The sequence below is a fragment of the Calidris pugnax genome, unplaced genomic scaffold (assembly GCF_001431845.1).
Source record: "Calidris pugnax isolate Ruff unplaced genomic scaffold, ASM143184v1 scaffold123, whole genome shotgun sequence".
Taxonomy (NCBI): Eukaryota; Metazoa; Chordata; class Aves; order Charadriiformes; family Scolopacidae; genus Calidris; species Calidris pugnax.
Window position 1 is genome coordinate 2,595,059 of NW_015090876.1, and position 27,774 is coordinate 2,622,832.

The 27,774-nt window shown below is 42.6% G+C and overlaps 1 protein-coding gene across 1 annotated transcript; it reads left to right on the plus strand.

Annotated features, from left to right (window-relative positions):
* Nucleotides 1-1,622: 1,622 nt before the first annotated feature.
* Nucleotides 1,623-27,774, plus strand: LOC106890404 (chromosome unknown open reading frame, human C7orf50). Its single transcript, XM_014946200.1, has 4 exons — nt 1,623-1,664; nt 3,236-3,411; nt 22,456-22,537; nt 26,763-27,774. The coding sequence occupies exons 1-4, from the start codon at nt 1,623-1,625 to the stop codon at nt 26,943-26,945; spliced, it is 483 nt and encodes a 160-aa protein (XP_014801686.1). The 3' UTR covers nt 26,946-27,774.

The window sequence follows — 27,774 nt, forward strand, 5'->3', positions numbered from 1 at the left end:
TTCATCCAAATGGCAGGGAAAGCCAAATTAAGAAGTAAGGCTGTTGATTTAAAGGAAGGAGGGATGCATGAGCAGAGTATCATAACACAGGTTGTGCAAGTTAAAATAAATACAGCCGGGCTTTAAATTCCAGGGAAAGGCTTGGGTTTGTTTTCTTTTGAGTCCCAGGTTTTGGGGAAGTTTGCTTTTGGTTGTGTTGTGTTTTTTTCTTTATAAATTGTGTTAGAGCTGCCTTTGGGGTCAGTGGGGAATACACCACCAAATGCAGGTATTTTATGAAACAAATAAAACTTGAGGCTTTCAAATCAAAAACCGGTCCAGGACGGGTTGTGGGATGTAGCAGTAGATTAATTGAGTTGATGAGGATGGATAAAAGTGTAGTTGTGATGAGAGAAGCTGTTTGAGCAGTGAAGTCTTTCGCAGGACGTGTGCTGGGAGTCCCAGCAGGAACCTGCTGAACCCATGGCCCGTGGCCCATGCCATGGGCCAGCAGTAGCCACCTCCACCTGTAAACCTGGGCTCTTCCCATGCCCGGGACGTGGCTCTGCTCTGGGACAGCCCATGGTGCCCCCCAGAGATGCTGGCACCAAAAACCTCCTCTGGGCTCAGGATTTGCTGTGGGACCTCCAGGGAGGCACCAACTCGTTCTGGTTTTACTGGAGTGAGGGGGATAAAGAGCTTTTTGCTAAATGGAGGAATGTGGGGGGCTGGGGGGGGCACGGAGAGACGCATTTACTGTGGGCAGGGAGAAGCAGAGGCCTCTTTATCAGAGCGGCTCTAATGATGTGCCACAGTCGCTTTTATTTGAAAGCTTCATGGCTCGCAGAAAAGTAAACAAATTCATTACATTATTTTTAAAAGAAGATTAACTGTGGTGTGTCGTCTGTCAGACAGCTGCTGTAGTAATCTTTTACAAACACTTTATAAATGACCACCCTCAGTGTTTGCCTGGGCTTTGTGGGGCTGGATTGTTATTTTAGTGAGTACCAGGGTGGCTTTTCAGATGAAAACGTTGTTTCCTGAATAGCAATTACCTACCTACCTTCACCCCAAATATTATTTTATTCTCAGCATGAGCTATAAAACGTCTTCTCTACAAATGCACCACAAGTTGCTTTTCTGCATGTGTTTACACAGGAATGCTGGCTTTTCCATTAAAAAAAAACTAGAAAGTATTTTAAACAACAAAAAAAGCAAATCTTGACTGTCCCACTCCCATTTATTGGAATCTCTGCTTTCTTGCCATTTTTTTTGGTCTTCAAAAACAGAGAGGTGAAAAGATGAGTCAGATGAATCGACGCTGAACACGTGTTTGTTCTCAGTGAGTGTCTCTGGAGAATCAGTGCTGTCCAGGTGTCGTCTCATTGAACCATCCTCTGCTGGAACATCAGCAAGAACAATGTTATTTAGCACCACGTCTGTATTTCCCTCTGAAAGAACTCAACAAACACCAATTGGCGCAACACTAGGGATTTTGAACTTTATAAAGTGGTTTTAACCAATCTTTCCATAACGTGGCTGGTGTTGTCCATGAAGGTTTCAGTTCTGGGTTCCTGGGGCAGGTGAGGAGGGAGCAGGGGTGGGAGGAAAAGCGTTTTTGCCCTGTTTGGCCTTGGTCTCCGATGCTCGAGCAGAGGACCTCCCCTGGGACGTATGATGCCACAGTAAAGTGTCACAGAAATGTGTCAGTATTTGCAGTTTTGAGTTTACAAATGAGAGCAGGGCAGTGGTACAGCACAGCCAGCGGGAGCCAGAAACCCTGAGCTCAGCACTGGAGCTAATACTTAATGGTATTTTTTTTACTGGAATTTTGTCCTTCCTTAGAGGAGAAGGTGGTATCTGAAAGGTCCTCAGCGTTGGTTCCTTATCGCCCACATGATATCGCAGTGCCCGGCCTGTGGAGGTGGCTGAGCAGCAGCAGGTCCTTAAAGCACAACAGAGGTATCAAAGTTTTAATTAATGAGGACTGTATGAGGTCTGTTAAGTACCATATAAGATGAGAATTCGCACCACCCCTTTAGTCTTGGAGCTGGAAATACCCAAAAGCAACACCAATACAGTGTAAGAGCCTTGGTTGCAGAATTTCATATTCTTTCATCTCCCAGTTGTTTCTGGGAGGTTGCACAGAAGAGGTGGCTTCAGTCTCCAAATCCCTTCTGCTTCCCGAGGTACGTGGGGGTTTGGATACTCAGAAGGTATTTTAGTTGACAATTTTGTGTAGGATGGTTGTTAGAGGAGTCAGGACTCTGTAGAGAGTAAATCTTGGGGAGTGCATTGAGTAAACAGCCATCCAGGATTAGACCGGCTGTGATTTTTTATGCTTCTAGTTGACACTAAACAATTCCGTGGGACCCTTGCCTGGAAAGACATGAATGAACCTCTCTCAGACTTGGAGGAGTCCCCAGAGGCAGTTGCCTCTTGCTATGGAACAGCTTTTTGTTGCTGCGTTGTGTGATCTCACCCTGGATCTTCCCCGATAAACTCAGTCTATCTGTTTAATGCTCTTCATCTGTGCGCCAAATAAATATTTTCATTTGGAGTATACTTATGGATACATTTATAGTAATTTGGTTTTCTGCGTGAATAATTAATTATTCTGTCTACAAACCTAAAGAAACTTCAGCCTTTGTTTATGCGTGGCTGTGCGTGTGTTTACCCAAGATTGCTGAGGGATCTCCAGGGGGTCGTGGATGAAGATGGCTGTTGTCACATCGTCCCCTTTGGGATAACAGAGATGAAGCCCCTCTGTGGCAGACAGAGGTTTGCTCAGCCTGGGGAAGTGTGAGGTTACACCACAAGCAGCCCCAGAAACTAAGGACTTTAAGGAGACTTTCCTTCTCCCATGAAATGTGTGTATGCTGCACTAAATAATCCATACCCTCCCTCTGCTGCAAAACGGCCTCTGCTGGTCCCATTCCCCCCTCAGGTGCGATGGGAGAGCAAGCAGGACAAGGAATCCTAGATAAAGTGATTAATACATGGTTAGAAGGTGCTCAGGTTTCTTCTGAGAAGGGTAGAAATGTCTGTAGAGGGCAGTTCTACAGATTTCTGCAAGTGGAGTATTTACAGTTCTGTGAACTGAGCAGAGCAGAGAGGTGATGGAAATATAATGCAATAGTGGAGCTTGAAGCTCCTGGTTTTAAAAATTACCTGTGCCCTCCAATTGCATTGAGGCATATTTTGTTCACTTTCCTATAGAAATATAAACACACCATTTAAATGTCTATTATTTCAGGCACCAGAAGAAGAGGAAGAGCTTACGGCAGAGGAAAGGAGGAAACTGGAAAGAAAATTAAAGAAGGAGCGCAAGAAGAAAGAAAAGCAGCTGATGAGGGAAGCTGGAATCTCTACTAAAAAGGCAGAGCCCCAGAAGCCGTCGGGGTCCGAGCGGGCTCTGGCCTATTTAACCAGGTAAGAACAGTAAAACTCTGCAGGTGCTGCCTGCAGAAAGCAGCTGGAGACCCTGCCAGGAACCCAGCACGAGCTGAAACCAAGGAATAACGCAGGAAAGGAAATTGCTGCAGTTAAGCATGAAGTTAATGTCTTGGCTCAGTTCCCACCCCAAAATATGGCCGGTGGCCCCGTTGTGTTTCCATCACAGGAACCACGGGAGGGATGTCGCGTCCGGTGAGAGGCAGCTCCTGCCCCAAACACCTTATAGAATCATTCAGATTGGAAAAGACCCTTGGGATCATGGAGTCCAACCATCAACCCCTCTCTACAAAGTTCTCCCCTACCCCATATCCCCCAACGCTGCCTCTAGACGACTCTTCAACACCTCCAGGGCTGGTGACCCAACATATCCCCCAACGCTGCCTCTAGATGATTCTTCAACACCTCCAGGGCTGGTGACCCAACCCCTCCCTGGGCAGCCTCTTCCAGTCTATGACTGCTCTTTCTGTGGAGAATTGTTTCCTAATGGCCAGTCTGAACCTACCCTGGTGCAGCTTGAAGCCATTCCCTCTTGTTCTGTAGTTGATATAGAAATATCCCTGGGTTTGCTGCGTTAAAAAGATGAAAGGCTCGATGCAGAAAAGGTTGCAGTGAGGAAATGAGGTTGTTTGAGTGGGCTGTTCTCAGCAGAGGAGCTCCAGTTGTTCCCTTTGTGTAAGCAAATTGCATGAAGTGGTTAAACGCTATGGAGCCTGGATGTCTGAATGTAACTGCCTGGGTGATACTTGGGTATTTGTAAATTTAGATGGGATTATGCCACTATTTTCAAGTTAATAGTGTACAGTGCCTTATTTTTGCATGCCAAAGTACGTAGCAAGTGTAGTGGCTGACTTCAGATTAGAAGCAATTACTTCACCTAGTTAGCACACTTATTTAGAATACTTAAAATTCCGACTTAAAATTCTATGTAAAAATAACTACAACAAAGCATTCATAGTGCCCCGCAGCCACGGATAAACAGGACGGTAGTGTTTATTTTTTCCCAAACTGCCAAATACCCCCTGTCTGTGGGACCTCCAGAAGCACAATCCTTTACAAAGAGCGGGTTTCCAGGAGGAGTAATTCCAGGAGAAAACCATTCTCTCGGGCCACGCGTGAACCCGGAGCATCCAGACTCTCTGAGCTGTTACGTCCCGCTCTCCGCGGGGAGGGAGGAAATTAATTGCATTCCAGGCAGAGGGACACGTGCGTTTTCCTTGCGTAACCCTCAGCACGCAGCCCTCCCCAAAATGACAATAATATTTTTTGATCTGGCAAACAGCTGGAGCAGCTCAGCACCGGGCTGAGCTGGGGAGGGACCGGCTCCCTCTGAGCGTCTGTGCTCCCCGGTCTGTGGGGCAGCCACTCATCGTGGGCTTCGGGTTCAGAAAGCAAAGGGACAAGCTGGGGGGTTTGGGGGGTGATATTTCACTGTTGTCTGTATGGGGTTTTGCCTTGTTGGGTGAGAAAAGGACTGAGAGAGTTGGGGGGGTTCAGCCTGGAGAAGAGAAGGCTCCAAGGGAGAACTTAGAGCCCCTTCCAGTCCCTCAAGGGGCTCCAGAAGAGATGAGGAGGGACTCTGGATCAGGGAGGGGAGGCACAGGATGAGGGGGAAAGGTTTTAAACTGAGAGGAGATTGAGCTGAGATGTGGGAAAGAACTTCTTTGCTGTGAAGGTGGTGAGAGCCTGGCCCAGGTTGCCCCGAGAAGCTGTGGCTGCCCCATCCCTGGAGGGGTTCAAGGGCAGGTTGGAGGGGGCTTGGAGCAACCTGGGCTGGTGGGAGGTGTCCCTGCCCAGGGCAGGGGGTTGAAACTCAGTCTTTAAGGTCCCTTCCAACCTGAACCATTGTGATTCTATGAAAATATGAAACTGTGTTTGAACTACATGGACTCCAAATTTTCACTTAACCTTTACCAAATTACCTTGAAAAATGAAACCGTCGATGTCATTGGGCCTTGTAATGCAGAGTCCCAGGGCTCTCTGTGCAGCAATAGGTTGTGAGGGATTATTTCAGCAACAGCCAATTTGAATTTTGCAGATTTAACCGGGATAGTCATAAGATGCTGAACTGCCAAAGGGAACCGTAGACAGTATTTAACCCAAATGTCCCAGGACTGTCCTACACTGTGGTAAATTGTGGAAGAACAGCTTAATCCTTTTACACCTCAGTAGTTTTTTCGACACAGCAAGACTGGAAAAAAGAGAAAAATGGATTTAAAGTCATCAGAGAAATAAAGTAGTAGCTGGGGAAGGGAAACTAAAATTTAAGCTCTGGAAGTTAATTGTAAAACTCCAGGAACTTCAGTGGGTCAGGGATTTCAGTCTAGGTGTTCCTGTAGGGCTACAGGCAGGAATAATGTGTGGGAGGAGAAGTTAATCTCAGAGATGCAAGAGATTAATGTAATTGGAAGTTACCCAAAGGGTGCTGGGGGTTCACGTTTTGCCCCACCTACAATAAAAAAAGCCTTACATGACATGAGGGTGGCCAAGCCAAGTGGCACCTTAATCCCCTGATGACATGGGAATCTCCTGTGGGACAGGTGGAACTTGAAGGACCGTACGATAACTAAAGCTGTGATTTTTATTTCTTAAGAGACTACTTGCAGTGTGAGAGCACACCATATGACGCTTTAGCCAAGGACAGGAAAATATTGAATTTGTTTAAGTGGAACTTTGTTTGATAACTCTAAAAGAAAAACGTTAGAAAAGATGCAGTGAAAGATGTTTTGTTACACATTGATACTTGGGACACACAAGGGAAAATGACACTTGTTTTGTGGGTTGCACATGTTTGAAGGGGTAGGAGTTCCCTCAGTGCAGAATAATCTTTTCTGGTAGGTGGGAGAATATGTTTCTGTTTCAAACAGTAAGGTCAGGGAGAAGTAGCAAAAATTTTGCTTGAAGGAAATAAAATATAGTTAATAAGAGTTGCTGCTTTGCGAGGGGGTTCTGTGCTGTGAAAGCCCAGCTTCTGCTGTAGCTGTGGGTGCTCCGGGGAGGAAATAAAAAGAAAGAGGCAGGGAGCCCACGGGCAGCACTTTGCTGAGGCACGAGGCTGAGTAAAACTGCACAAATCTCTTCCTTTTAATGACGACAGACCTTTTTTCTCAGTGCTGGTAAGTGATGAGTCACGTTTAAAGCCGAAATTAGAATGTCTCATCACTTCGCTTCTTTGAAAATATAAAATAAAACTTTGTCCTTTTCTGAGCATGAAGAGCCTTCAAGTGAAAAGATGGCGCAATTCATGAGAGTGGTAATTAGACTTAATTATAACCTAAGTGACCTTCCATGGTGTGAAAATGTTGGCGAAACTTGTTTGTGTTGGCAAGATGCTCTCTCTTTGAAATGTTTCTGTGCCTGTGTGTGGCTGAGGAAGCTCCTTGCTGTATGATCTGCACACGTGGCTTTCTCCACCACCCGTCCAAGGAATAGACAGAGATCCGAAAAGACGTCACTAAAAGTACATGGAGTTACAACATTGATCTCATCTGAAGTAGAAGTAGTAGATGATATCATTATCCGGAAATTGCTGTGAATTGCCAAAGCCTGGCAATATTATTTATCAAGTGTTTAAAAAATAAGCTGCTGGAGTGCATTTCTTTTCTTTCTACAATACTTTATGTCATACTCCTAATAGATGTCACCAGAATGTTGCACAAAGGCATTGTCTTTTCAGTTTTCTTTATAGATCTTACTTTTCCTAATTTAGGTGAGATTCAGATAGAAAAGATGTTCAAGAGAAGAGGCGTTCAAGAGAATGTCAGAGGCTTCTTTAAAAAAAAAAAAACCAAAACATGCCCGTCCAAGGAATAGACAGAGATCTGAAAAGACGTCACTAAAAGTACATGGAGTTACAACATTGATCTCATCTGAAGTAGAAGTAGTAGATGATATCATTATCCGGAAATTGCTGTGAATTGCCAAAGCCTGGCAATATTATTTATCAAGTGTTTAAAAAATAAGCTGCTGGAGTGCATTTCTTTCCTTTCTACAATACTTTATGTCATACTCCTAATAGATGTTTCGGAATGTTTTGTGCCTGTGTGTGGCTGAGGAAGCTGGTTGCTGTGTGATCTGCACACGTGGCTTTCTCCACCACCCGTCCAAGGAATAGACAGAGATCTGAAAAGACGTCACTAAAAGTACATGGAGTTACAACATTGATCTCATCTGAAGTAGAAGTAGTAGATGATATCATTATCCGGAAATTGCTGTGAATTGCCAAAGCCTGGCAATATTATTTATCAAGTGTTTAAAAAATAAGCTGCTGGAGTGCATTTCTTTCCTTTCTACAATACTTTATGTCATACTCCTAATAGATGTTACCAGAATGTTGCCCAGGGCATTGTCTTTTCAGTTTTCTTTATAGATCTTACTTTTCCTAATTTAGGTGAGATTCAGATAGAAAAGATGTTCAAGAGGAGGCATTCAAGAGAATGTCAGAGGCTTCTTTAAAAAAAAAGAAACCAAAACATGCAAAGGCCCTTTACAGAAGGACAGAAGCGAGAGGCAGAATAGGCCATGAAGCAGGGCAGGAGCCTGTGTCTGCAGGAGGAGGTGGATGCTGCGGAGCGGTGTCTTACTTTTCCTAATTTAGGTGAGATTCAGATAGAAAAGATGTTCAAGAGGAGGCATTCAAGAGAATGTCAGAGGCTTCTTTAAAAAAAAAGAAACCAAAACATGCAAAGGCCCTTTACAGAAGGACAGAAGCGAGAGGCAGAATAGGCCATGAAGCAGGGCAGGAGCCTGTGTCTGCAGGAGGAGGTGGATGCTGCGGAGCGGTGGTGATGCTGAACAGCCCCGGGCGGGCGTTGATCTGCTGGGTTTGCAGAGTGGGGACAGGTCCTGCTCCTCACTCAGACTTTATTACAAATAGTGCCAACCATGGGAGATTTTTAAAGATGCAACATTGCTATTTCTTTCAAAGAATGTAGGAAGCTGAGAGACTTTGCTGTAGGCATTTATATACCTGAAGGGTGCCTATAGAAGAGCTGGAGAAGGACTCTTTGACAGGAGGTGTAATGATAGGACAAGGGGAAACGGTTTTAAATTGGAAGAAAAAGGATTCAGATTAGATCTCAGGAAGAAATTTTTTACTATGAGGGTGGTGAGACACTGGAACAGGTTGCCCAGGGAAGTCGTGGCTGCCCCATCCCTGGAGGGGTTCAAGGCCAGGCTGGATGTGGCCTTGAGCAGCCTGCTCTAGTGGGAGGTGTCCCTGCCCAGGGCAGGGGGTTGGAACTCGATGATCTTTGAGGTTCCTTCCAACCCAAACCATTCTGTGATTCTATGATTCTATTTATTTGTTGATATTTGCTCCGGCTGGAGCGGGGCATTAATAGGTCACTTAGTGTTCATTCAGTGGTAGCATCTGGGAGGCTTCTGATTTTTGAAGGGACTGGTGGAAGCTTCTCCTGGGCTGTAAGTAAGGCAGCAACATCTGAGATTTGTGGCCAAACAGCTGAGGTGGAGGTGGCCTTCAGGAAGTCACAAAGCCATTCGTCCTCCCCCATCTGGGACCAGGTGAGTGTACTGAGAGAGATTCTGCTCAATCACAGACACCCTCGTTAATGCTGAAAAAGAGTTTCTAAATTTAGAGTACGTGGAGTGGGCTTGTGTCAGGTTTAGTTTGCTTCTTTGATCTGTAGCATTTTGAAGCTGTTTTTCCTTTCACAGTGTAGGCATTTTTTTAGCCACGGTCAGTGATGACTTTTGACATCTGACTCTGAACTTAAATTTAAGTCATTCCCGTTGCTGCTGGCCTTAATCTTTATTAATTTCAAACTTGTCACTGGTGTTGGTGGTTCACCATCGATGGCTTAAGCTTTTAGATATTAAGAGTAACCAATGCACTAGAAATCTAAACACAGATTTTTTTTTTCCCTATGTTTAAAGAAAAAAAAACCCTAGAATTTTTTTCTCCCTCCAGAAACAGTCTCCTTGGGTTTAAGAGCAACTGACGTTAGCACTTGGTGTCATTTCTCCTTCCTCCATCCCCCGGGACAGAGAATGAGTTTCCTTCCTGACAGGGAGGTGCAGCGTAGATAAAAGCTCATCAGTTATCTTGAATTTCAGAAACTGTTGGAGAACTGTTCAAGTGATGAATCTCAATTAGCCAGCAGCAAAAAATAGTATGTGAACTTCAGAGGAGCTGTTGTAATTAGGCACAGAAATGTCTCTGAATTCCCTTCAGCAACTGGGGCTCAGAGGTATCTGGAAGGAGCAGCTTTTCCTTGAAGACGAGGGGAGTAGTGACAGAGGCCAGTTTTGTTTTAATAATCACAGGGTTATTTTTTAGAGGTTCTGGGGCAAGCATTAACTATAGATGTAATTAATCTATTCATACATGCTTTTAGTCATCTTGTCACATTCATTAGCTCCCTAAGAAGCCTCATGAATCCAGAGAGTCGAGATACGGGATGGATTTGTGTTGGGCGTCGTCCTGCGGCTGTTCTGGGTGAACTTGGGCAGGCACTTGCTGCTCTCTCATCTCAGAGGCCTGCACTTCTGGTGCTCCACAAGTCAGTGAATTTGTTTTAGCACTTCTCCAACTTTCTATATCGCCTGACTTTTAATTCCTACCAGGGCCTGACCTGCCTCTGTGTGGGATTCCTCTTGACCTAAATCAGTAAATCTGTGCTTTCCAGTCAATGCTAATAGTTGGACAGATCTTCTTTGTTTTAAAGGAAGCCACTCTCTCTGGTCGTGGCAGAGAAAGGTATTCTTGTCTCATTAATGAGTTACCTTATCATTCTCCTACACTCCCTTGTGTAACTCCAGTACCCAGTGGCATCTGAGGGAGCCACGTCAGTTTGTTTGCCGTTCCCTGGCAGCCCCGGCATTAATCAGAAACTCCACACAGCTCTGCAATGCCCACACCTTTCCTATTTTTAGGATGCCAGTTATGCCGAAAGTTATTCTTGCTGGGGGTAGGTGGAGAGGGAATATTCACTCTCCGGATTTGGGGCTGCTTAGGGCTATTCTTAAGCGTACTCAAGTGTATTATCTTCAGCAGATGGGGCCTGTGAAGCAGGAAAATTGTTCTGCTGTATCGGACCTGCTATTGGGCAGAATTTCTGGGAAGAATATGAACCATCGGAATATATTCTGGGTATCTGTAACGCTATCCTGGAAACGTTCCAGATGGACAGAATTAGTTCTTTTTAATAATTTCAGTCATTTCTAGGAAGTCCTCTCCATACTGACGTATCAAGTTTTGAAGCACCTTAGTACTTAGAAATATTTCATAGAATCATAGAATTGTCCAGGTTGGAAGGGACCTTTAAGCCCATCTAGTCCAACTGTCGACCTAACTCTAGGGTTTCTAAATCACTGTATTGCCCTACATGTTTTAAACAAACTCTCCCCATCCTGGTGTTCACATTCTTCATGTGGCTGTATTGGTTTTCTGCATCTCGCTGCCCCTTTGGAGCAGCAGCATAGAATCATAGAATCATGTTATGGTTTGGGTTGGAAGGGACCATAAAGCTCCCCCAGTGCCACCCCCTGCCCTGGGCAGGGACACCTCCCACCAGACCAGGCTGCTCCAAGCCCCCTCCAACCTGGCCTTGAACCCCTCCAGGGATGGGGCAGCCACAGCTTCTCGGGGCAACCTGGGCCAGGCTCTCACCACCCTCACACCAAACAAGTTCTTCCCCACAGCTCAGCTCCATCTCCCCTCTTTCAGGGTCAAACCCTTCCCCCTCCTCCTAGGGCTCCCCTCCCTCATCAAGAGTCCCTTCCCATCCATCCATCCCCATGACATCCATCATCCTTTGTCTTCAGCCACTGGGTTCATCTCTGAGCCCTGGCACGTGGAGATTTCTCATTTCATTTGCTGCACACTGAAAACCTTGGCTTTTTTTCTCCCCCCAGACAGTGGCTCTTCCATCTCTTCAGATCTGCCCATCGTCCTGCTCCGTTCGTGGCAAACTTCCCTGGGCAGTCCGTTCCAGGGCTTAATAACCCTTTCAATGTCAAAATTTTTCCTAATATCCATTTTTTTAATGTTTTTTCTCATTTCTAGCTTCTGGGTAAGCAACTCCAGTTTCTAGGGACAAAACAGGAGCTTTGAAGGTTCTGAAATGTTGGGGTTTGAGACTTTTAAGCGTATTTATAAGTGGAAGTTCTCAGATGTTGCAGATATCTGTGCGGTATTTTCAGCTCATTCAGAAGTAGGAAGTTGGAGAACCATCAGGAGTTGGGTGATTTTCCAGCTGTATCGGTGAGTGCTCCTTCAGTGGAGCTTCAGAAAAGCAGCCAGACTAACACCCCTGAACCAAACCTCCTACGGTTTAGCTTCTCCTATTATTCTGGATAAACTCCTTTTTACAGAGAGCACTTCTGGAGTAGCTTTCTTACCCCTTTGCTGGGCGCTAATGCAGGGCTTAGGAGGAGACAGGGAGGGAAGCTCATGCTAAACCTTTCTCAGTCGGAGTCAGTGGCTCTTCCATCTCTTCAAATCTGCCCATCGTCCTGCTCCGTTCGTGGCAGAGGGAAGAGATTTCTCCTTGTCATTTCCATAACCGTAAATGGTCACTAAATTGAACAAAAAGGGAGAAATAGATTAGGAAAATCTAATCCTGCTGTATGGCTCCACATCAAATAATTCGTCTTTCTAAATCTTCGAATTAATTTTATGGGAGGTCACAAGTCCACATCTCAGAGCATATTTCAGGAAAAGCCGCAGTGATTTACTTTGAGACCTTCTGTCTCTTTGCGCTTCTACCATTTTTTCAGCGTGAAACAAAGCTGTCAAAATATTTACTTGGGCATTTGGTTCAAACGTTCTCGTAGGGAAATGCTGTATTTAATAGCATCATTAGCATGAATTCACAGATCCTTTCATCTGACGTCTATCACTTACAGGAGCAGCTGAAAAATATGTTATCGAGTGACCATCCCCATCTTTAAAGGGATTTTATTTATTTATTTTTTTTAGATATATTCCCTCTCTTCTCCCCGTCGTAGTAATGGCAATTTGCTTTTCCAGAATACCTTTCCTGATAGCATACCATGACTGTATTTTGACAAAATAAATGAAAAATATTTTGACACTAATTTATTCACTCTTGTTATGACAGCTTTTGAGAAATTGTTATATTACCCCATTTTTCAGGTGGATAAATTAAACAGTGATGAAGTTTGTGACCCACCAAAGTCCTTGTGCTATCCAAAGGTCTCCTTTCAAGCAAGTGACGGGAGGGGAACTAGACATAACTTTCTTCCTATCTGAGCACAGGCTTTGCTTTCTTTGGCCCTGTCCCAACGTCTGGTCCCAGCAGACCTGTAGGATTTTTCTCCATGCCTTATTTTGAAGGAGCTTAAATGGATTTTTAATCTGCGGGGTCATCTCAAGTCATTCCTGAAGGCTGCTTGCAACTGGATCTCATGTGATGGATGGGTTAATGTTCCAAACCCTTCCAGCTTTTGGGAGAGGTCACTGTCTTCCATGGTTGAGCTCTTCTTTCGCTTGTGGTCCTTTGTGGTCTTGCTGCAGATGACCTGGGCAGCTTTATTCCACTTTATTGCTGCTGATAAAACTAGGAACAAAACCTCCTGAGTTAGCCAGCTGGAGGTTACAGACAGCACTTCTATTCTCAGTCATATATAAGATTTTTCTCCTGTGTATGGGAACAAAACCTCCCAAGTTAGCCAGCTGGATGTTACAGACAGCACTTCTATTCTCAGTCATATATAAGATTTTTCTCCTGTGTATGATCCTGTATCAGATGAGATTGGTGGCTCTTGAGATGACTCGTTCTCATATCCTTGAAGAGGCTTCCTAGGTATTCGTGGTGAATTGATTTTTTTTCCAAAGTTTAGTTTGCATTTATTTATTTCTAATTTTTTTCAGTAGGATTTTTAAGATTCCTCATGATTTTTTGCATATATGTTGTTGCAGCTATAAATTGTATTAGCAGTAATTAACCATAGTGCTGTCAAGGGTTTCCTCAGGTGGGGCAAACTAGATTACATGTGTTAAATCCATAAACATTGGGATAAAAATAGTTAAAGTTTCTTTGCCTGATTTTCTTTCCTGTAAAATAACATCTTTATTTCCAAACCTAGTTAAGAAAATTTAATGCATCCTTTCTTAATGACTCTCATTTCCAGTAAAATAAAATTTAGTATAAATGAATTTTCTTAAGAGTTTATTAAATGTAGTCATTAGATATTTCTCGTTGAGCTCCAGCTTTCATCTGTCCATGGTATTATACAAAAGAGGTTGCATCTCATCAAATAGTTAAGCAGCTTTAGTATATTATTTCATCTGAGATGACTTTTGGAACCCTTGTGAGATACGTTGGGGAGGTTCAGAAGCAGGAGTGTGGAATTACAGGCCAGGAGGCTCCAGGGCCGTGTCCTGACACCTCCAGTCTCCACTTCACACCATCACTTTGCCCTTTCCCATTTGCCTTGGGTAAATCTCATGCACCATTCAGGTCAAATAAAACCAAAGGAATTAAAATGACCCGCAATATAGGTATTACAACAAACTACCTGCTGATATTTTTAAACTAAAAGCAGATTGCAGGGATTATTTACATTATTTGGATAAAATAGCGTTGGAGGAGGAGGGAGATGGGTGCCCTCAGATGCCCCCAATCCTGATATACCCCCCTTAACCTTCTTCAGGATTCCAGGAAAGGCATTTTCTACTCGCCCATCTTCTTCCATTCAGGCCATGTTGACACGGCAGAAAAAAGAAGGTTTTATGTTTTCTCTGTGTCATAAAATGTCAATCTAGGAGAATTAACGCGGCTGCTCACTTCCTCAAACACATTTAAACTATTCATCCCATGCCCAAATACTCAAAATAGCAGAGAGCAGTTTTGTAGCTCTAGGGAATCATTTAGTCTAGTCCGCCAAAGCCAAAATTAAAATTTAAAATGCAGTTGGCAATGGTTATTAATCAATTAGCTCCAGGGAGCCGTCAAGGCTTCCTAGCCAGAGTTAGAATAACAAGCAATATTTTTGAAATAATAAAACTGGATCCTTAATAAAACTGCTTCACACATTTCTTAATATGTTGATGCCCCAAAAAGGTATTAGTAATTGCTTTTATGTGAATAAAATTGGGTTGGAATGAAAGCCATCTGCAGGAAGCAGTGCTTGGCAGATGAGTTTCTTTAAGCGTAGGTGACTTAAAACCTTGGTAGTGAATGGACGTCACGGGGGTTGGAGGAGGAGCCCCTGGTGCTCTCCTGGACACGGTGGGGCTGGTGACACAGTGTGAGGTGCCTGAACAGACCAGCTAAATCCAGAAAGCAGGAGCAGGCTGCCAGCTGCTGGGTTCTTCTTGGTGTTTCCATCGGCTTGTCCCTTTCTACAGCTCTCCTGCAAAAAGAGGAGGGAACCCTGCGGTGAGGGGCTGCTCACACCCCCGGGGATTTGAGGCTCTCCTCATCCCTCTGCCACACATTGAAGGAACGCAGCTTTGGGGGGGGAGTGAGGAAGAAGGATGTCCAAATTGGGGTGTAAAAACCAACAAAAGATGCAGGATGGGTTTATTAACGCCCCGTTCCCCGTGAGGAGGTGTTACTGTGGTAGTTTTGTGGCAGCAAACAATTGATTTGGATCTTCTAGATCTGCCCAGAAAGGACCCGCGTTGCTTGTCCTGGGGAGCAGTAAAATGCAGTGAGTATTTGCTCCAGCTGAGAACCACCTCGGGACCTGGTCTTCTCCCAGAGTGGGATTTGAGTCACAAGCAGAGATTTCAGCCTAATTTCAATCCACGTGCTCTTCCCATCCCTCCTTGGGAATGAACAATTAGTTTAGGCTTAAGAAATTAACTTCTTCATTTGCCCTTATTTGTTTGATCTCTTCTGCGATTCTTTTCTTCTTTGAGACGTGGGGAGGGGGGATCTTTAAAAGTTTGGAAAGCTCATTTAAAATGTAAAAAGCAATGCAAATGAGCTCCTGGTTGCAACCAAGCTTGAATCCATGCCTTGGCCGGGGTGTTCTGCGGTTGGACGGGGGCTGATGTAATGGTAGGACAGGAGACAAGTGACCACGTTTGTTTTCTCTGGGTCTGGTAGCACATCCCTCATCTGATCCTCAGAAAGCGTTTATGTGAGTGGATTGTTGCCAGCTTTTGCAAATGATTTGCCTTGCAGCTGGGCTTCTTATTACAGTTTTCATAGAGACCATGGGGGCCCTCTTTATCTCCTCGTACCCCCCAGCACGTTCTTCATGGGAGGGAGGCAAAACAGTTGTTTTCATTTTTCCTTTCCCTTGTTTCTGGTCCGGGCATCAGTGTGACCGGAATGAAGTGCAACAAAAGCTGGACATCTGGAGAGGAGATGGGACCAGCACGGCCTTGGGGTAGAGCTTCCTTGTGTATTCCTTGCAGGAGCAGAACAGATTGGCTACGAAGGGCTCAAATTCTGGTGTGTATTCTTCTTCTCTGAAAATTCAGCTCTTGCTTTGTCTTCTTTCTATGAACGTATGTAAAATGAAAGCCATGTTTAGCTTAGTAATATAGTAATTTTAGCTGTCGTCTTCCAAGCCTCCTGCTGACCTTTCTGTTATCATTGAAAACAACAGAAAGTTCTCAGTGTATTATTGCTGCTATATATATTTTCAGATCAAAATGTGATTTTGCTGCAGGCAGGCTAATATGGATATCAGCCACTAAATAATTGTACTAGGAAAAGAATTTAAAAAAAATCTAACTGTAAAGGTGGTTTTTTTCCCCCAGTGGAACGGTCTTGCCATTTGGTTGCATTTGGTTGGTATCTATGGAGAGCTGAGAAGTGAAATCACAGCAAGATACTCTACGTGTGTGGTACAATACAGAAGGTGTAGGAGATACTCTACGTGTATGGTACGATATAGAAGGTAATTTTTAAAAATCTAACTGTAAAGGTGGTTTTTTTTCCCCAGTGGAACGGTCTTGCCATTTGCAGGTCGGTTGGTGTCTATGGAGAGTTGGGAAGTGAAATCACAGCAAGATACTCTATGTGTATGGTAGAATATAGAAGGTGTAGGAGATACTCTACGTGTATGGTACAATACAGAAGGTGTAGGAGATACTGTACGTGGATGGTACAATACAGAAGGTGTAGGAGCTCTGCCCATGACCTGCTGAAGGATTTTGAGGCGTTGGTAGAGTTTTCTGGGTCAACTTTCCTTTCCACTTATCGTCTGTCTCATCTGTTTATACTCCCTGCTCCTCAAGGGAAGGTCTCACGTCGCATTTGAGTGGTGTCTGTTGGGGGGAGGGAGGGGGTTTCTGGCTTGGCTGCAGCTTCAGGATGCAAACATAATATAAAACGGTACTAACAATGGCAAGTGATAAAAGTACATATAATAAATAATACGCCGTGATAAACGTTTTATGTAGATTTAATCAAAGCTTTGCTTTAAGGCACAAAGGCCCTTTCCTTTTGCTTTATAAATACTTTCTCAGAAAATCCTGTGAGCTGTGTGGTTTGCTGTGCAGAAGCAACCAGCTACAATCTGTCCTTGTATCGGACCCCAGGACAAAAATGGGACACTAAAAAGCACATTTATTTCTTCCTGCATGTGTGATTCCTAAATTAAAAAAAAAAAAAAAAGAAGAAAAAAAGCTTCCTCCCTTCGCCTTTTCACAAGTCTTCAGTCATTATGCTGGGTCTAAACCAGATGGAAGAATATATTAAAAATTGTTTTTAAACCACAGATTGAGAAATGGTGCCAGGATTTTCAACCAAAAATGTGGCACTGATTCTAAAATCTGTTGGCAATTTTAGAAAGTTTTCTTCTGGCAAAAGAGCTCAATTAGTGTCTCTTCTCTTCCAGGAAAATAAGGAAAATCTTTATCTGAGTCATAATTTAATTAACTTCCAAGCTGGATTTGAGAATATCAGTATAAATATATTAACTTTCTCCAGGAACTGGAGCTGGGGGATAAACAGGGTCATCCATAATGTGAGAAAAAGTTAAAAATAAAGGCCGTGACACTCTCTTACGTCTGTATCTTGAGTCCTGCCACAGGTTAGTGTGTCTAAGATCTTAACTACAGCCGTTCTGGTCACATCTTTGAAAATCTATTTAGAATTTAAATTTTGGATATTTTTTTTCCAAGTGGGGAACATCAGCATCACACACACTTGAAATGAGATTTCCTCTTATCTTGCATTAAGCACCGAAGCGCAGCGCAAGGCGGCGTTCTGGGCATGTGGGTGTCAACAAAGACATTCAAAAACTGTCTTTTAAAAATTAATTTTAAATGCCCCTGAGAGAAATAGAGAAAATTGTGAATACCCCCAATAAAAATAAAGACTTTCACATTACCTTTTAAATAATTGTATGTGTTACAACTGGACAAAGAAATTATGATTCCTCCTTCGCTATATGCACTGTAGAGCATATATAAAACTTCCATCCACATCCATATAGTTTTTATATATCCGTCTAAAACCTCCATTCATAAAACAGCTCTTCTCCCACAAGAATGTGTTTATGCTGAATTTCTGCTCCTTCCAGTGGTTCCAGGAGCCTGGGTGAGGTGCCGGGTTCCTCTTGGTTACAGCCACCATGGGACTGACTTGATAACTGGATCCAGAGCTCCCCAATCCAGGGCACATAAGGGCAGTGAACGTGCCTTAAACCCAAGTGCATCATATTTTAAAGTCCCTGCTATTTTATCTGTTGCATCATGAAATATTACAGCAAGCCACTCGAGTGCCAAGTGTTTCCAGCAAGGCTTTAAATGTCTTCAAGGGAATTTTTTAGAGTGGGGTTGTTCTTTACTGAGGAAGCACCTCTTCTCCACGTTTCATGGGTAGGGCAGTGAGAGACAAAATGACACTTTTTGCACTGTTTGCAGAGCTCTTGGGGAATAAAGGGCTTCGTTTGATTCCTTTAAGCCTTGGTCCTTTGCCGGAACTTCTGTTCAGCCTTCTGTGTAGAAAGAACAGGGGTGATCCCTAGGGGCAGGTTTTAGGGTGATGAATATTCAAGTGTGTCAAAACAGAAAAGGTAAACGGGGTGAGAAGAATGTGGTAATTTCTGTATAGTGTTGGTAGGACACTGCGTTTAACCTTTTTGGTAGATCTTTTCAGAGTAGCGTTGAACATGGTGTAATCCACCAGATCCTTTGCTCTGTCCCAACGTGGAGATTCAGTGGAGCTTGAGAGAGTGAGACCTAAGGGTAAGTCACAGGAGAGCAGGGGGAGGCTTCACGCTGACCTCGGGGCTGGAGAAACCTTTCAGATCAAGTCCCTGATGCTCAGCCTGGGCTGTCTGCTGGAGAAATCCAGGTTTGGTGCCAGTCTGCTTCCCTGTGGACAGATATCCAGGCTGGAAGGTGTATCCCAGGTGGGTTGGACAGTCGGTGGCCCAAAATTACATGCAGATGCCATTGAGGCAGTGCTCTCCTGGCTTCTGGAAGGTTCTCAGCAGCCACATATCTTTATTTCTTCCTGTTTTTTAAGGCTTGTCTCTTACCCAATGATCTTGTCAGTTGAATGAATAAAATGGTTGTCAGCGTAGTGCTTTTCTACGCAAGGGGGGTTATTTACTAATTGGGACAGCTTCGTAGCGTGTTGTTCTGGCCAGTTCTCTGAGCAGATGCATTGTGTCATCTTCCAGAATCCAATTTGTAACAATAATGGTTTTCTCTTACTGTGTTTCTGGAACCAATTTGACTACTTTCCCTTCCCCTTCTCTTTCTACTGGGACATCCCAGAGAGCTCTTGCCCCACACGCTACCACTTGTCTTCTCTTCGCCTCCTCCTGCTGCCCCAATTCCCATGGTTTGGGAGTAGATTTGTGTGAGATTACTCAAAATGCAGAGACTAAAAGTCATTTAGGAGATGGACCGGTGAGAATCTGGGGTGGCATTTTCACATGAGACTCTCACACTAAAAACCCAAAGCCCAAATGTAAAATTCCCTAGGGCACTTGATTAATTTCATTCATTTCCTCTGTATCTTCAGTTTCAAAGCCATTGAGGAAGATCATTTCAACAAACATAAAAGTTCTCTTTAACTAAAGTCAACCAATGTGTTTTTTCAATGAGCTCGTAAGAGAGACTCAAACAAGAACTGTGTAAAGAAGGCAATTAGTGTTTGTACAATATAGTGAAAATTGGCTCGAGGCATAGTAGAAAAATACATGTTTTATATGTGTGTATTTTTTCATCCAGTTGCATAGTTTATATTAGATCTGGACATAGATACTTTTAAAGGCTACCAAAGTAATTCAAACTGTGCAAGAGGCTGTGATTGTCTTTTAAAAGGTTTTTTTAAGCCATAAAGTAGTTGGTCGTACTCTGTATATTTAATCACTCAAAGGAACAGCCTTTTCTACTGCTGTAGTATGTCAAGGAAGCTTATCTGCATATAAACAGCAAAATGGGACCTCTCTCTTGTGTTACAAAGCTTTAACTTTTGTAGTTTCAAAGTTGAGCATTGCTAAAAATGTACTGGTTGTGTCATTCTGATAAAAGGAGATACCCCTCTCCCTTCATCGTGGAGTGATACTTTCCATGGGGCTTAGAGCTGTCATAGGAGTAGGAAAAAAGCTGTCATGGTCATAGGATTCAGTGGAAAACTTCTATTTTAATAACTGTTGGGGGTTTCAGTTTCGGGGAGCGAGTGCCACGTTATCTGTCTTAAAGATTGTGCATCCCTTATCATGAGTGTTTTGCCCACAATTCGATAGGAATTGGGGTCAAGAGAAGGACCGTTTTCCTGGAGAAGGAGAAACAGGAATTGATACAACCATGGATAACGTGCCAGCTGAAAACTTGGGAGCGTTTTTCTGAAAATATGAGCACACCCATAGTCTATTAAGGAAATTCCTCCTCTTTTTATGATTTTATGATTCCTCCTCATTTAGCATTTGTTTCTGACAGGACAGAACGCAAACAAAAGAAAAACAGTTTGTGGGGCTCCAGTGCTGTAACGGGCACAAAAGTACTTTCTGCGGTTGATTAAGTTAAACTATTTCTTGTTTATATGAATTATTACAGTGTGTAAAGAGCAAAACTTTTCAGGAAGAGGAACTTTGTTCCTAGAAGAGAATTCCCCAGAGGGAGAGGCGACGTGGGATCTTGGATGCAGGAGCATAATGACTTGCCTTAACGTGCAGAAGAGAGCATATGGTTTTGGTAATAGGCTAATAAGAGCAATTAACCTTATAGTGCACTCATTTGTTGGTCTCAGTTGTTTATAAACTGGGTAATAAAGGTATTTTAACATCCTATAGCTTTATAGGAGATTAGTGAAGTCAGGCTGTGTTGTTCAGGTTCATGCCTGAGAGTGCTCCGGTGGTGGCATAAGTGAGAGAAACATAAAATTAGCAGAGAATAAACTCTTCCAAGTACTGTGTGGTGTGTCAAACCAGTGAAAATAATCACAAATGTATAAATACATAGTTCAGTGACCTCCATTGTGCGAGTACTTTGGTTTCTAGGTTGGTGGTGATGGGAGAAGGGTAATTTTCCCATAATAATATTTTTTTATTTGATTCTGTAACTTTTGGCAGTCACCTTTTGGGCTCCTGCTTTCGTGCAGTATTTGTTTTGGAAACTTTTGCCTGTTTATTCACAGTGTCCCAAAAGAAACTTCTAAATCAGTTCATTTGTGGGTTTAATTTGAGCATGCAAAATATGATACGTTGTGGTTGTTAGTGTTTGTCTGCCCTTCCTGGTTTACTGTTATTTGTCTGATTTTTACCTTACAGGTTGGTTACAGATGTTTTTATTGAGTTTAGGCCGTGATAACCCCAGTGAGTTGTTGCTGCTGTTTCTTTATCCTGAATTTAAAAGTCAAGACAATAATTTTTTTTCCTTTGGGTTTTCTGCAGAGAATTCCATGAAACTCTTCTGTGCAAATTTGTGCTCTTGGTTTTTTTCTCTCTTCGTTGAATTGATAGAACAATGTATTTGCTGGTGCAGCATTCACCAAATATGAGGGCTCTTTTGCTTTATTAGACTTGACAGTGTTTAAACAATACTAATTCTCGTACCCAGCCGCCTTTCAATTGATTTCTGTGCTCTCTGTTGCTGCGTAAAACAAGCCAGAACATAAAAGGCCTCTTGCATGCTACCCTCTGGAAACTTGTTTTTCTTTAGAGAAAAATCAAATAAGTGTAAAATTTTCCGGTTTTTTCTCCTCACATATTTTCTTCTGAATCTTGAAATGACATTTCAGTGCACTGACAGATTTTGTACACATTAAGATGCTAATTTTCAAGCACATTTTTTAAAAAGCAGTCTTAATTTTATAGTGTGATTTGCTACTTTGCTCATTTGTTTGTAGAAATCAATGTCTTGTTCTTCCCCTAAGGCAGAATATACCACCTTGAAAATCACGTTGAAGGTGTATGTGAATGTGCCATTTTAACCCAGCTAAAATTTTTTGTATTTAAAGTGTGTTGGCTAAACAGCTCAAGAACATTTGTAGATGTTAATAATTTCTTCTACCCGCTAACCCTAACAGTATTGGAGCAGCCTGAAGTTTCCAGCTGAATATTGGTGTATGAATTTCTGGGGAGAGTGAGACATAAAAAGCATTTTTCTATCTTGTAAACATCAAGATTTAAGTCACACCTTTAGGCAAATCCAAACCTTAAAACATCTGCTCCTGAAAGATGAATTTTCTCTCCTCTGGACAGTGTGGACTTCACCCGTGATGGGCTTTGGCCATTGTGGTGGGGTCTGTTCTAGAACCAATCTCTCCTTCCAGTCCTTGAGAGGCTGCTTAATTTCATAGGAATTTCATTTTATTGTGAAATATCACCTTTCTAAAACTCAAATGTGATTTCTCCTCTACTCCACCTTCCCGGAGGTAGCCCTGCAGCTGGGGCAGGGATCTGGGGCACTTGGTGGTTGTGGGTTGACTAGGTGGCCAACCCTTGGGTTCTGTTGTGCCACTCATACAAAATGTGTGTTAGTGTCCGTTTCACACAACGCCATGGACCTCAAAGTCACCTGGAGTCACTGCAGGAAATATTTTATGAATAATGGATGTTTTGATCCCACAGTATTTCATTTAAGCATTTTTTTTTATTTTTTTAAATTTACTACAGCTGGTCTGAAACCCCAGAAGAATGGAAGTTCCAAAAGACAAGACAAACCTGGCTCCTCTTGCACATGTATGATAAAGAGAAGGTTAGTATTGACACTGCTTTTTCTCAGAACAAACATGATAGAAAGTTTTATACCTTAGTTGTAGCTATTCTTTATTAACCAAAAGTTACTAGTGCTAGCCGTGCACTTTTCAAGTAATTTTTTAATAATCTATAAATCAATTACTGTGTTTTTAACCAAAATGCTGAATCATTTTAATTGCTTTAATTTCTTGTAATTAATCTATTTATTTTGTTGATCATTCTGCTGCGTATGCTAGGTTTTTATACGTGATATATGTCACGCATAAGTAGAGCAGATTCATGTTTTATGTAAACCTGGAGCTTACTGAGAATTTCAGTCATATCCTTCATTTGAATTTCTGAATGTGGAACTCGGTACCGAAAGCTACGGTTCTGGTATTGCTGCAGATACCTCTGGCTCCATGGAAGATGTACAGCCACGTTGCCAAGATGTTGAAATAGCTTTCTGATTAAAATATAAGTGAAACCTGATGTTGATTGTAGGAAGCGTAAAGCATAACCAGAAGCTGGGCTTCCATCCTTACTGAAACCCATTCATTTCATAACTTAAAAACCAATATAAATTGAATTTCCAATGAGCTCCTGCCCAGCGCGGGATCGAGTGGGGGTTTCGGGGCACTGGGTTTGTTGTGTAACAGCACAAACACGGAGCCGTTTGCGCAGCCCCTTCCCTATTGATTCATTCAGTTGTTTTTTGCTGATATTTTGTGTGCACTCAGCCATTTAACCACACCAATCTTCCTGACCCACCTTACTCAGCAGCTCTTACGCCCATCACCTGACGCAGGGTGTCACCTTGATGATTAAAAATACTTTTAAAGAACCAGATAATTAAAAAGCAGAGTTTTTTGAAGGCAAAGATGCTCACACAGTATAACGTTTCAAAAAGCTTGGTGGCAGAATCTGATTGTAGGTATTTAGGTTGTTTGCAGTGTCTTTTATTTTTAAGTTTCTCCTTTAAGAGTATTTATCAACCTTTCCAAATCAATGTACGCTCTTTAGAGCTGCCTAGAAATTGTGTTTCAGGCAGAATGATGTTTTTACTTTTTTTACCTGTTGACTTTGGGGTTTGTGTTGAAATATACTGGGAAATAATTAACTCTAAGTAGCATTTTTTCGCCTTATTTCTCAACACCGATATGAAACTTCCCTTCTATTTTTTTTTAAATCTGATGAGAGTGCTATGATTTATTTAAACTCACACATTTTGTAGGTTTATAATCAGAGATGCATTGAATATGAGCTGTAGATAATGACTAACATCTGCATCGAGATTCAGTAAAGTCAGTAGAACTGCTCAAGTGCTTATAATTAATCATATGATGAAGGCTCTTTCTTCATCAGGACTGTAGGCAGGGCAGATCAGCTTCTTTTGAATATTTTTTTATACCCAAATCCAACTTCCTGCCCGTTACAGAATAAAATCTGTTGGATATCCAGCCATGACTGAAATACAAAAGGAGACATGAGTCTCTTTCCTTCCTAAGCCACATCTTTGATCTCCTGGTGTCACTTGGATGCCTACTGAAAAGCCATGCGAAGGAGTGGATTGAGTTTCCTCTACTGGTTGGCCTTTTTCTGTAAGAAATAAATTGAAGGTTTTAAAGTTCTTTGCAACATGAGGGTTTTTTTAAGTCCCTTTGAGACCCATCTGGTGGTTGGCCGACAGCTTCCAAGCCAAGGCTGTGCCCCTACAGTGTATATACGTCTTCAGGATCCTGTATAAAATAAACACTAGGTCATTTGTTGATCTTTGTCATCTGGCACAGCATTTTTAGAAGGTGACTCCATGTGCTGTCTCCACCTGGGGGGGTTCCTCAAGCTCCCTCAGAAGTAGCTGACAAATCCAGCTTCATGGCTCAAGTTCTCCGTGCAGAGATCTCTATTTGCTTTGCAAAATCTGTGGGCATCTGCAAGTCTAAAAAGCCAGAAAGCTCTCGAGTTACACAGTGCAATTTAAAAGTGCCAGCTGCTCTTCTCCTGCTACTGTTTTGTAGTGTTTCCCCCCCTGTTCCCAACGATGGTAATTATTTCACCTTGGGATATTTCCACATTAGCCCGTTAGAACAGAGGCGAGGGGCGCGTGTGAGGGAGAAAAAGAAACAAGGAAAAGGTCAAAGCAGCTTAACAAAAGAATAATAATAAAATCCCATCAGCATCTCTTCCACTCGCCAGCGCCGTGGTGGGAGATCTCGATGTCCCATTTCAGGCCAGGCCAAAAGCTGATCTTAGAAGGAGGATCGTGTTCCTTCTTGTGAAACCTCGCCAGGAGCCCCTGCAATTCCAGCTCTTCTACTACTGTATTTGAAGAATTAAAATTTGGATTTCATTAAGTTTTTGCTGGCACTTCCCATGTTCCAGTCCTCGCTGTGGCTCTATCGTACGGGTAAATTAGGAGGAAATAGGATATTGTCTTGCCCACACGGTACTGGGTTGTGAGCTCTTGCTGGAATAAACCTAATAGCTGTGTGAAAGAAAAAAATCAGACTTTTTGCACACTTGAGCACTTATCCTTAGGGCCAAATGCTAAATGTTTTCTAGGCTTCAGGCAGCCACATGTCTGTCTGCACACTTTGTATTTCTAAATTTAGAGTAGGCTTTTAATTGCCCCTTCAAGCACTTTGCTTAAACGCTGTAATAATAACTGTAATTCGGCAGAGTGAGGTATGACTGTGCCACGGGGTCTGAGAACAAGAGGTGTAAATTATGTAGATAATTTGGCTGAGGTTTGAAACAGAGAAATGTTGCTGAGCTTTAAAAGCCTGGTGCTGAGCATCTGCATTAAAGGAGCACTTCCATGCCGGAATAAAATCAGTTTACTGTGAATAAAAAGATTTCAAAAATATAGACATTTTTTATTATGTTTAAAAGTGTTTGATTTGTATAGTAAGCATGTAGTGTTAGTCACTGTAAAATTAGGTTGGTTTTTTTTTGTATTTGTATTCTTTCTTTAACACAAGAGTATTTGTGAGAAGAATTAGGTTTTCCATAGCACATAAGTGATGAGGCTGGATGCAGACTTTAGGTTTGATTTATTGCTTTGTAATATCCCTGATTGATGAAGGCAGCGTTGGGATATTCTTTCTTCCTCTTCTTTTGGAGTGATAGAAGTTTCAGTGATCAAAGTTACGCTGCCAAATGTCGATGGAGGAATAAGTTGTAAATTAAGTATCTGTTGAAGCTCTGTCTTCTCTGAAATGTTGATACTTCGCAGAATTGAAACAGCCCTTGAATAATTAGTCTCCAGTCCTTTAAATACTTACGTATGTGTTTAACTTGACTCATGTCGAGCATGCCTTTTAAAGCTAGATGTGTAAAGTCAAACATGGGGAAAAATATTTGCAGGATTAGGTCATTTTCACATCTCCTGATTCACAGCAAAAATATTCTCTTACTGGCTGGAACCTGTTCCACAGATACACAACGTAAAGATACACTTCAGGGTAGACCTGCTCACCTAATCTGTCTGAAAATACATTGCCTTGAAATACTGAATAAATAATTCAAAAGTCTTTGCTCGGTTATTGCCGAGATTATTTAATGTAATGATCATTTACATTGTATGTTGTACCAGATAAGCTAAAATTCAACCTATGAGTGGTTAATGAGAAAGGGAGTGAAGCGGGGGTGACGCCGCCGTAGATGACTGCATGTGTTGGTAGAGCCCATTGGTTTTAGTCAGCATGATTTTAAAATTATTTCCATATGTCTGAATTCAATTTGTTTTTCAAATTAAATTCTGTTCCTCTGTAGAAGCACTCTGTCAACGTGCTTGATGGTGGGTGGGATCCCATCTTCACAAACAAATGATTTTGGGTGGGGGTAAGGGTGATTCCTGCAAATTCCTTTCCCCGGACACGTGTGTGCAATTCTCTCTGAATTCACCAGGCTTTGCAGATGTGTTTCCAAGAGAAAAAATTGGCTAGTGGGTTTTTTTTCTCCCCGACAACCCTCGCAGCCCTGAGCTCGCTCCCAGGGGGGGTTTGCATTTGTGGAGCAGCCTTTCCACATCTGCTTAGAATTTCCTCCGGGATGCTTTGCCCATCTCGGCACATGACGGTCCTCCTCCAGTTCCATCCATCCCTCCCACCTGGGCAAGAAACTCCTCCACTTCTCCTAATTATGTCAGGTGATGGTTTGACAAAATTGTGAATGAGGATTGAGAGAAAACAAAATAAAGCAGGGGTTTTATCTTCCTTATTAATTTTTTTTTTCCTTTAAAGGTTCCAGAGAAGTATTTCACCATTTTACTGGATTATCTGCAAGGGCTTCAAGGCAGCGCTCGAGACATAACTGTGCAGAAGGCTGAAGCTTTCATGAAGGAATTTGATGGTTCTGATGTAGAAGACCCAAAGCTGCTGGAGAAGTGTGAGCGCATACGACAAGTGCTGCAGCTGCTCTCCTGAGGGTCATTTTGTCATTCTGTGTCCTAATGACTGTCTGGTGGAGAGGAGGAGAGGGTGTCATCCACAGAGACTCTACGTTAGTTGTAAAGACGTATTTTCTAATAGGAATCCTAATACTAAATTTTCAGATTTTGTATACTCATAATTTTTTCCAATTACAACTATTTATCGTGTTTTGAGGTGATGAAATGAGAATAACTTATTTGGTCCATAGACGTGCTATTAAAAGTGAAATTACTGCCTATCTTTAGGAAAATAAACCTCTCTTTCTTGTGACGTTTTTCTCCACCTCTCCCCGTAGTCACTGTTAAACAAGAGGAGCTTTGCAGTTCTTGGTAAGAAGAGCAAAGGAACCAATAAAAAGCCCTTTTCCAGTGGCAGCTGGAACCAGTCCCTCTCTGTGGGTCGCTGGGATTTGGGATCCATCGTGGCTGCTCTGTTGGACACGGGCTCTGTAACACAGTTGCTTATTAATAAGCACTTTGCAAGGCAATGCCATCAGCTTTGATAGTTTTAATTTATATTATAAGGTTTCCAAAGGTGTCGTGGCAGTTGTTTAGATTCTCAGATAATGCCCAGCTGGGAAGGGATCGAATTGTTTGACTGTTTCTAGTGAAATCATCTGATTTGCCCTAAACTGGGCTGCACGAGGAGTGCTGTGCTGCAGCACTGCCTGCCCAGCCAACGCGGCTTTTCCCTCTTTCTCCTGTAATTGGTGGCCAAAAGAGTTAATTTGTGTTCATTCGCTTTGACGTGGCCCATTTGTCTCCTATGAACATGCTGAAAATGAGGCTTTCAAGTAAAAAGCAAGGACGTTAATTACTCAAAA